Consider the following 10979-nt stretch of genomic DNA (forward strand, 5'->3'; position numbering starts at 1 on the left):
TCAAATTGCTTGCTTGCTGGTGTTGACCAACGGGATAGATTTTCAACGCGGAGCGCTGTTTGGTTCTCAAGTCTTGTGCTCTTGAAAATTTGAGGTGTGGCTTCGTTCTATAATCACCTTAATTAATTGAAATTAAAAAAAATCGTTCTAGGTACACAGATATGTGTATGGAATAAAGTGTATAAAAAATACGAATATTTTTCCTATTTCTAGTTAAAATAAATGTTGAAGAAGCATCAAAGAAACTTCGTGTGGTACGTTTATACAACCAATTCTATAAATAAATATGGTAGCCATACCAGTCGCATAAAGCACCAAAACAGACTGTGTTCAGCATGTTTTCTGTTGAACTAATGCTGAACAAAGCCTACTATTTTGTATACCCGTAATCATAAGTAATAATGGCATCCATAACTTTTCTTCCACAATTAAGAAACAACACGTCATACAATCCTGTTGCTTAAACACTGAACAAGCGTTACTTTATGTGCTATGGATAGCTTGTGGTTGAAATGTTGAATAATCATTGCCGTGGCTGCGTATAATCTTACTACTGTTGAACAGCCGAGGTAGGATTATTGAATAAACATGTACTATATAACATTGATAAAATGGTTATTGTTGAATAGATTCTCCATTTCTGGGCGAATAAGGCTTGAATAATAGTTTTATTGTAACTAAGTCGATTATTAAGCAACTAATAGTTTAATAAAACAGCTCTGAGGAACTTTTCTTAAGGCAAAAATTGTTTGAAACCTTGATAAACTAAATACGGGCCAGTTCCAAAGAGCATATCTTTGGGTTTGGAAGTGTGTTTGTATTATCATTATCCATTTGATAACGGTAATGCACACATGCGGGGCATATTGTTAGTGAAAGTGATTTCTGAATGGACGTGTCTCTCCAGCCATTCTGAAATGGGTCACTGGATCTTCTAATTCCTGGACCAAAGCTTTCTGCAAGAGCATCAAAAAGCATTGTAGGAAGATTTCTTCCATAATATCACTGCCGGACAGTGGGTGTTAGTTGGATTTCACACACACATAAATATAAATTGGTTTGCGCGTTTCATTTTGTTTCAAAGAAAGAAAGACAAAGCTTTGGTTAATACGACACAACCGAGATGAGCCAGCCTCAGGCTGTAAATCTCGTTTATAACGCAGTACACTTTTCACGACATTCTAGATTATGCTCTATTACCTTATGTGCCATAAAATTTTGAACAACTTCAAGGGACGTGGAGGTCTTTATTTTGTCTTTGATGTCAGCTTCATACCAACCGCATTCTTGAGCTTCCATATTCGTCGATATTCTCCCAAACTACACCACCTAATATGGCCCCGTACACACCTTTCCACTTTGGGATGGTTATGTATTCGTAACATTTCATGACGTCATTAATCTACAAATGTATCTCAACTTGATTTCCTACAAATTTTCCCAGGCATTCATGACCAGCCCACTTGAGTCTGCCGATTGGTGATACACTTAATTAAAAAAAAACTTGTTCTTGCAGATTTGGAACCGTTTGTACAACGCACAAGAGCAACAAAAAGTCTATCACTTACACAAAGCTTTAAACTACCCATTGTTCTCAATAAGATCAATTAAGCATGCATTCAATCTATCTACGTTAAGTATTTAGAGTTACTATCCATCTTTAGTAGAGATTCTATATGACGTACTTTACCAATTGTGCTCAAGCTAGAGTTTACTACGTGTAATCAAGATCAAGATTTTTAATCAAGTATACATGCCGAATAAAAAAAATCAAAATGTATTTACGAGATTCTTGGAATTAATAGTTGCCTAATCAGATCCTGGAGAATACTTACGGGAGCCTACCTAAGTAACTATGGAGCACTATATCATTGGTTATATGAGGCAGCTGCATTGCCGTAAGCCTACCATTAAAGTAGTTTAAAGGTGGAAAAGCACCCTTTATACAGTCGAACTAATGGAAGAATGTTTATAAAGCAACCAAGCCATTCATTAAGTAATATTAGTGCATTGATACATTTGTAATGTAGCGTTAATGCTCCATTGCCTGACAGCTCTTGAAATTTGTCGAATAAAAGCAATATCGCATCAGTATTGTTGATAAGCAGTAGAATACGTGCAATGTTATAATGCTTGTGGTTACTTGAGTAGGTTTCTCTAGTGCGCTACTGACAAATTTAGGCCGTTTCTTGAGGATATTGAGTACAATTTGGAGTTTCCTAGTGGACTTTGTGAATTTTCAATTAGGATTTTCAAATTAAGACTGTCTGTGGGTGTTACACGTATAACTACGACGGGACGACTGTCATGCAATGTAGCTAAAACAGCTTTACTGTATTATTGCGAGACCCCTTGGTTGGGCTCGAAAGGGGCACCCCCTAAGGGTCCTCTTCTATTTTTAAGAGGCACCGTTCCGGTGACCTCTCCTGACGAGTGTTGAACTAGCTGTAAGTTAAAAAACACTAAAATAAAGATAAAAAAAAAATAGTGGACATTAGGGTGTTTTTACGGGATATATAATTAGTTATTGGGGATGCCGCGCAAAATCTTGCGATTCTTAGTAGATTCCTAATGATTCTGGGGCATCCTGTGCATTTCTAGCAGAATACTGTGGATTTATAGGGGTATTTTGAGAATTTCTGGCAAAATTTTGAGAATACTGAATTGGTTTCCAGTGGAATTTGGGAATTGCTAGCGTTTGTCTTGAGATTTGCGTGTTTTCAGCAATATCGCAGCGGAATCTTAACCACCTAAACAATATCCTCCAAACTCCTGAATTCTAGGTGATATCACAAAATTCCATGCGAGATGCATCATAGTCCTAAAGGAATCCTGTGGATTGGTAACGAGCACCGTAAGATTTGTATCAGGCTTTTGAGATATCATAGCGAGAACCTACGAATTTCCTGATTTCATATGGTTTGCTTCAAGTTTAACTTGTAAGAGATAGAGAAACTTAAAAGTAGATGGAGTACATTTAATTCCGCTCCTAAATGCTTATCTTTGACAGATACGCGTATTTCGACTACCACTTGCAGTCTTCTTCAGTGTCAGTTACTCGTATCCACTGGATTACGTATTGCGATATTACGACTACCACTTGCAGTCTTCTTCAGTGTCAGTTACTCGTATCCACTGGATACGTAATCCAGTGGATACGAGTAACTGACACTGAAGAAGACTGCAAGTGGTAGTGTGTCGTATTAACCAAAGCTTTGTCTTTCTTTCTTTGAAACAAAATGAAACGCGCAAACCAATTTATATTTATGTGTGTGTGAAATCCAACTAACACCCACTGTCCGGCAGTGATATTATGGAAGAAATCTTCCTACAATGCTTTTTGATGCTCTTGCAGAAAGCTTTGGTCCAGGAATTAGAAGATCCAGTGACCCATTTCAGAATGGCTGGAGAGACACGTCCATTCAGAAATCACTTTCACTAACAATATGCCCCGCATGTGTGCATTACCGTTATCAAATGGATAATGATAATACAAACACACTTCCAAACCCAAAGATATGCTCTTTGGAACTGGCCCGTATTTAGTTTATCAAGGTTTCAAACAATTTTTGCCTTAAGAAAAGTTCCTCAGAGCTGTTTTATTAAACTATTAGTTGCTTAATAATCGACTTAGTTACAATAAAACTATTATTCAAGCCTTATTCGCCCAGAAATGGAGAATCTATTCAACAACAACCATTTTATCAATGTTATATAGTACATGTTTATTCAATAATCCTACCTCGGCTGTTCAACAGTAGTAAGATTATACGCAGCCACGGCAATGATTATTCAACATTTCAACCACAAGCTATCCATAGCACATAAAGTAACGCTTGTTCAATGTTTAAGCAACAGGATTGTATGACGTGTTGTTTCTTAATTGTGGAAGAAAAGTTATGGATGCCATTATTACTTATGATCACGGGTATACAAAATAGTAGGCTTTGTTCAGCATTAGTTCAACAGAAAACATGCTGAACACAGTCTGTTTTGGTGCTTTATGCGACTGGTATGGCTACCATATTTATTTATAGAATTGGTTGTATAAACGTACCCACACGAAGTTTCTTTGATGCTTCTTCAACATTTATTTTAACTAGAAATAGGAAAAATATTCGTATTTTTTATACACTTTATTCCATACACATATCTGTGTACCTAGAACGATTTTTTTTAATTTCAATTAATTAAGGTGATTATAGAACGAAGCCACACCTCAAATTTTCAAGAGCACAAGACTTGAGAACCAAACAGCGCTCCGCGTTGAAAATCTATCCCGTTGGTCAACACCAGCAAGCAAGCAATTTGATTGGTTTTCAACGCGAGCTGTTGTTGGATTCTCTCATCTTGTGTACTTGAAAATTCAAAGTTTGGCTTTGTTTTATAATCACCTTAAACATTGTTGTGATGCCGGGGCTCGAACTCAGGACCTTCCGATTGGCAGGCACTTGCATTTCCACTGCTCCAACCAAGGTTACACACAACAGCAAGTTCAAAGCAGTATTTAAAGATACAGCAAGATAATCGAACAGGTTATCGTAAATGTGTTGTTCAAACATCGTCTAAACACCATTGTTAAACCTTGTTAGTGACAAGGTCTCAAACACAACACTTATCAAAGCTATCAGCTTAATTACGGTTCAGTAATAGACGAACAATCACTTTATATAAACATGTGGTTGAATGAATACTGTATTTGGGCTTTTATTTTGAATGACGGTAATGTTGGGTAATATTGACTTCTACAACTTTTCTTCCACAATTAAGTAATTACTCGTTATACAACCGTATTAGACAAACACTGAACAAGCATTTTTGGATATTCGATGGATAACTGGTGGTTCGAACGTTGTATAAACATTGAAGAGTCTATTTATAATGTTACTACTGTCAAATAGCCGAAGTAAGCCCATTGAACAAACATGTACAATATTACATCAATGAAAAAATTGTTATTGAACAGATTCTCCATTTTTGGGCGAATAACACTTGAATAATAATTTCATTTTAGGTACGACAATCATTAAACAATGGATAGCTTAATAAAACAGCGCAGATAAACTTTTATTAAGGCAAAAATTGTTCCGTAGTCGTGTATCCATTGATCATCTGTTAGTTGCGTGATTGTCTATTAAAAAAACATCGCACTGATGCTGTGCATAGAAAATGAGATTTATTCTTATGATTCGTAACAAGCCCGAGCACGTAAGTATTTAACTACTGAAAAAATTCTCGATTTGGAAGTACGAAATATTATAAACATCAGATCATTGCAGTATCAAGTGATTTAACTAAAGCTGTCAACAGTTACTAAGCAAATGTTGTTAAACATTGAATGTGCTTGTTATTCTGTGTGCCACATATTGAACAACAACATTTTATTTTACAAAACCATCTCTTTTTCAATTATTTGAAAACATATTTAATGATGTACATTGCCACCACAGTTTTAACTTTTATTCGATCAATTATGAAATGATATAAAATTGAGAAACTAAAGCGCCGCTTAGACTATATGCAACATTTATTCGTCGCTTTGTACAACATTAACTCTTGTTAAACTGCCACGGCTATTGTGGAACACTAGTTAAGCATACATGTTTATCAATTGCACTGAATTGTTTCTTGGGAATAAAGATCGGAACAATCTCACCAAATGTATCCAAGATGCCTACGACGCTGTCTACCCAACACAACAATTCGAAGCACTTTCTTCACCTTTCCACCTAGTATACAGACACCCGGTCATCACTAAACCACACGTCTAAACGGTATTACTGTGCAACTATTTCTCGGAAAACAACGAGACAAACATCAATCGTAATATACAATTTGTCTCAATGCATTAAACACTGTGGAACATGCCTCGGATCCGGGTGGCATAGTACCATCCAAACCACCTACCGCAATCGCAAAATTATAACTTGAAAATCATTCTTACACCAATACAAGACACTACCGATCACTAAAAACCTAACTGGTTGACCGTCTTGATACTGATCACGCTGTTATCACTTCACAAAGCAGCACTTTTCTTCTAAATGTGTGTCGTCGGGTGGCATAGCACCATCAGCCATTTTGCTCTTTCATTAGCCGATTCAAGAACAACCCGAAACCGAGATAAACGTGACAGCGAATTAAAAAACGCAGCCGCTGCGATCCACGCGCAAACCAATCTAAAATTGAGCAGCCGTAAACCATTTTCACCTTTTAAAAGGAGCAAACCGAAAAAAAACACTTGGGAACTCCGCACAAACGATAACGGTGACTTGGGCTTCCCAAAGCACTCCCAAGTAGAGTTACATATTTCTCAGGAGCTCATAAATGTACTGACGAGTCTCCAACCAAGCCGTCTCTCAGCTCATCGAAATCCTGGTGTGCTGCGCTAGCCGGAGTCTCACGAAATTTCTAAAAGCGCGCTCTAGGTGATGTGCTCCCGAGGAGACTCGTCTCATGCACTGCTCGGCGCTATGGCTCGCCATCGGTATCCAAATTGTGAAACAACTGCTTAGTAACGAAGAGCCTCTACAACTTTTTTGCCTTATTATGCAGGTGTCTAGATGGTCTACATGATATGGTCGAAGACTCTTGATCTAAGAGTTTCGATCCTCTTTGAAAAATTTTGTCATCACTTCAATCATTGCACAGAATTTTAAACAGCACATGTGACGGAGCGCATGAGACCGCATTGAGACATATCTTAAGAAAAATGAGGCACACCAAAAAAGGTCTCACAATGTACTGCACTGAATAATAGTTATTTATGCAACAAGTTGCAATATGATGATTTTTTCAACGAGTTGCATACAACATTTTTTGCTATTTCGAAAAATGCCGTTTCAGCCGGATGAACTCAAAAAGCACAGATCAACATTTTAAGAGAACCCACATGGGCATACAGCCATGCGTGAAACTACGCATTCAGCATTTTTCAATCACGTAGGCTATGATACAGTAGTACCCAAGAATGTCACAAATTTTCTCGCTCCCATCGGTATCATGCAGTTCTATATTGCCTATTGGAGGAAAGAACAGGTAAGACAGCACATAAAGTAGCTGACTACAAATGCTGGACGATCCGATCCCACATCAGAATCGTCAGCCTGTTTAGGAACCAGATCGCACAACGGATATAGACTCGAGTGAAGTGACTCGTCCTGGAAACCAAATGGAAAGTCACTTCACTCAAGTCGAGAATTCAACACCAACAATTCTCACATACCCAAGTCGTAGAATAAACCCTAGAATCAGAGGCAAGTGTGCTTATTCTTTGCGAGATGAGTCGGTGACGTGTCAACTCGCTCCCATTTGATTAGTCGTCACACGTCACCCGAGGTGAGAACGACTCGTCTCGATTTATACGTCGCGCAGAATAAGCACATATGACATGAGGAGACTGGGTTATTCGGTTGACGCCTACAGAAACAGTACTGAAAAGTGCTACTTTTCAGCACCGAAAAGAGTGCTGAAAAGTAGCACTTTTCAGCATTGTTTGGTTCGGTTGGAAAAGTAGGCCGTTATGTTCATCAACTACTCAATGAAAACTTGATGGATTTGCAACCGAAATGCAAAAAGAAATTTTGATACAGCACGTGCACAATAACTCTACTCCCAAGCAAAGCGCGCGAAGACAAACGCGATTGCTTAGATCATCGTCTAGCAAAGCACGGCAAACCGAGAAAAAACACTTGCTAATCACGCGAAAACAAATACGATTGCATGACCTTCCCTAGGGCCTTCCACAAAGGAGTTCCAGTTGGCTTGTTGTTCTTTTGCAGCTGAAGATAACCTCCCACGAAGTGGAAGTAGGTTGAGTTCCATCGTTTGGAATGCTGAGGTGGTCATTTCTCTCATTGTCTAGAGCTTTTTCCATTCAGGTGTTCGTCGTAAAGCTGCTTCCATCTTTGTCACTCTACATCCTAGCTGCAGCATAACCATTTAGCTCTAAAATACTGTAGGCCTTCCGATTTGCCTCTTTCAACGCCTACGCTTCTTTCCCATAGAGAACGTCATTGTCACATATCACAAGTGTTGCAGGAAGAATAAAATCTTCAAAACTTCAAATACCAACTCAACACCACTAAACCTGGTTTCTTTCTCTACCTGCGACCATGTATTTCGTTTTTGTAGAATTATAATTTCCATAATTATGGGTTTCTTAAGATAACCGCTTCAAAATTATCTAGTAATTCTTCAGAGCTTTTCAAATTATTCATCAAGGGTTATTCGCATAAATTTCCTTGGAAATAATGAAATCCTCTGCAATAAAATAATGCATTAAGGTGCTTTGAAGATATCTCGACAAAAAATCCCAAATGTGTTGAAAATCTGAAGCCCCCGCGCCGAATTCTAGAAAGAATTAAAATGCAATTTTTATCAAAAGTTTTTACAGAAAACAATCGGAAAAGAAATACTAGGTGGAATTGTTGGTGGAATTTGTAGAAAAGAATTCAAAAAAAAAAATAGTTAGAAGAAGAAACGATATATGTACTTGTAAAGATTTGTTTTGATTTATCTGTGTGATAAAGGTACACAGGCCATGATGGACTGGTCACTTTGCTTGTGGAGAAAAATTAGCAAAGATAGTATTCAAGGCAATACCATAACGCGAACATCTAGTTCAGTTATAATTTTAAACGAGTTTCGCTTAAAAACATCCTTGGTAAAAATAGTGGTGCTTCCCATAAAATATAAAAAACAACCAAATGTCTATTAAAATCATATCTTCTTTGATGCATGGATTATGGAGAACAGTACGGCGTTCAAACATTCCTCCAGATATAGAAACTATTCTTGAAAGAAAAAACATTAGTATAATGACATTTTTTCATAAGTTTAAAATGTTCAACGAATTCGATTTGAAATCATTATATAACTTATAATATAAGGATTAATTTTGAGTACGAATCGTGGCTGTAAAGGTGAAAAACAGGGGCCAGATTAAAAAAAAAACATAGTAAATCTACACTGGAACAATTTTTCAAGATAAGTAAAACTTCCACAAGTTGTATGATTGTCCAGGAGAACTCGATTATGTGTAAGTCAATTCAATCCTGTTAAACTTAGATTTTAACCTAATCCTTCGGAATTTGATATCGAAACGCCAAAAGAGCCCTCACATCGTTTCCTCTCATTACACGGGTTACAACGAGTCGAGTGGTTGACTTAGGGAAGTCTATAAATATAATGAACCGGTATAGGTAGAGTCAAATAAATGCGAGATACTACCTCCCAAAAACGCATGGAAAGCGATCGCACCACCGACTGCCATATGAAAGCAATAAATTTTCTTTGATGATTTTCACCTCTAAAAGCAATTTCTAAATGGGAAGGGCGTAAATGCGGCAATTGCCATAGAGAAAGACGGCGACGCGGAAGCGTCATGAGGGGAATTATTAGTTTACGTTCGCGTAGTTCCGGGATATGGTTCGCTCACACCCACCAACACAGCCTGCCGTGATGATCTCTATAAGATGAATCTGTTTTTAGTGGATTTTAATTGCCTTTTCTCGTGTTTCATCTCTGCCTGCAGGGTTGCTGCCATTCGAGTCAAGATGGTTCAGGAAATGCCAAGTAGCAGCGTTCCGGAGGAGCTCTACAATCTTACCCAGCTGGCGGAGGTATCGTTGGCTGCCGGAAAATTGAGCACAACCATCAACGCCTCACCAGGAGAGCAGTACCATCACCATCACAATCATCATCTACAACATTATCACCACCCGGAACAATACAGTGGAGCCAAATACTACACCTTGCAGCATGAATCAGCTGGTTATCACCCGCCCGAATACTATCACTACGCACTTTCTTATCACGGTCCCCTTGGTGACGATAACGATGACAATCGGAAACGTTATCTCAACAATCCATCGCCATCGCCAACAGACCAGAAGAAAGAACACCAACCAGTGACACAGTCATGTTCTGCGACGAAGAAGAAATGGAAGACGAACTGGGAGATCAATCGGAAACTGAAATTGCAGCAGACACAAAGGGTCAGTAAGATAAGGGAAGCAGATGGACGTGTCGATTGTGACGATTCGTATGACTCAGGCAGCCTTACGTACTACACCTCGACGATAAGGCCAGTTGAGAGCGGTGTCGAGGCTAGTCCACCGAGGTCCGGCAGCACCAGTCGTGCATTGACCGAGGAGGAACATGTGTTAGAGAGAAGAAGCTCGTACGCGTCGGAGGAGTCTGAGGACTCGAGTTATTCGTACTCGCACAAGGTGTTCGATCGGAAAAAGTCGCGGACGTTGTCGTGGAACAGTGGAAGCAGTTATAGCCATGGCGAAGAGGGGAATCGAAATGGTGCGGAGCCTTTGGATTACGGAATCTATGAGCGGGACTATCGGGAACTGAGGGAAGCCGAAGGACGTACCACGGCTAGCAGTGGTGACGAGGTCGGATCAACGGATGATGTGCACAGTTGTCCAGAATGCGGAAAGAAGTACTCGACGTCTTCGAATCTAGCGCGACATCGACAAACCCATCGGTGAGTATACTAAATGGATCGGTATTCAAATTTGATCAGTTTAATAAAAGTGAAATTTTGTAATCGTAGATCACTACAAGACAAGAAGGCTCGTCGATGTCCGCACTGTTCCAAAGTTTACGTCTCGATGCCGGCCTATTCAATGCACGTCCGTACGCACAATCAGGGTTGCCAGTGTCCCACTTGCGGCAAATGTTTCTCCCGGCCGTGGCTGCTGCAGGGTCACATCCGAACGCACACAGGTAATTTCATCTCCACTAACAGCACTTAAGGATTGCGTTTGTTATGGCTGTAGCTTATCGTGGCCCAAAATATGCAAAATAGCCAAATTCAAACGACGTTACCCAAGTAACAACGATTGTTTCAGGGACTTCTCTAGAAACCCCTCCATTTTTCATGAATCCAATTAAAAATTATTCTAAAGAAACGTAAGATGCTATGCGCACTAAAATTTGTGAGATCATCTATACTACCCTACTAA

At 39.0% G+C, this 10979-nt stretch overlaps 1 protein-coding gene across 1 annotated transcript in view; it reads left to right on the forward strand.

The window, feature by feature from the left end:
- LOC5579646 (zinc finger protein 329) overlaps window positions 1-10979 on the forward strand; it is a 68970-nt gene that overhangs the window by 55736 nt on the left and 2255 nt on the right. The window contains exons 2-3 of the mRNA XM_001648055.2: window positions 9536-10498; window positions 10568-10740. Coding sequence (XP_001648105.2) covers window positions 9558-10498; window positions 10568-10740 — 1114 coding nt within the window. The 5' untranslated portion in view covers window positions 9536-9557. The remainder of the gene's footprint in view (window positions 1-9535; window positions 10499-10567; window positions 10741-10979) is intronic.

Source organism: Aedes aegypti, chromosome 2 (assembly GCF_002204515.2).
Source record: "Aedes aegypti strain LVP_AGWG chromosome 2, AaegL5.0 Primary Assembly, whole genome shotgun sequence".
Taxonomy (NCBI): Eukaryota; Metazoa; Arthropoda; class Insecta; order Diptera; family Culicidae; genus Aedes; species Aedes aegypti.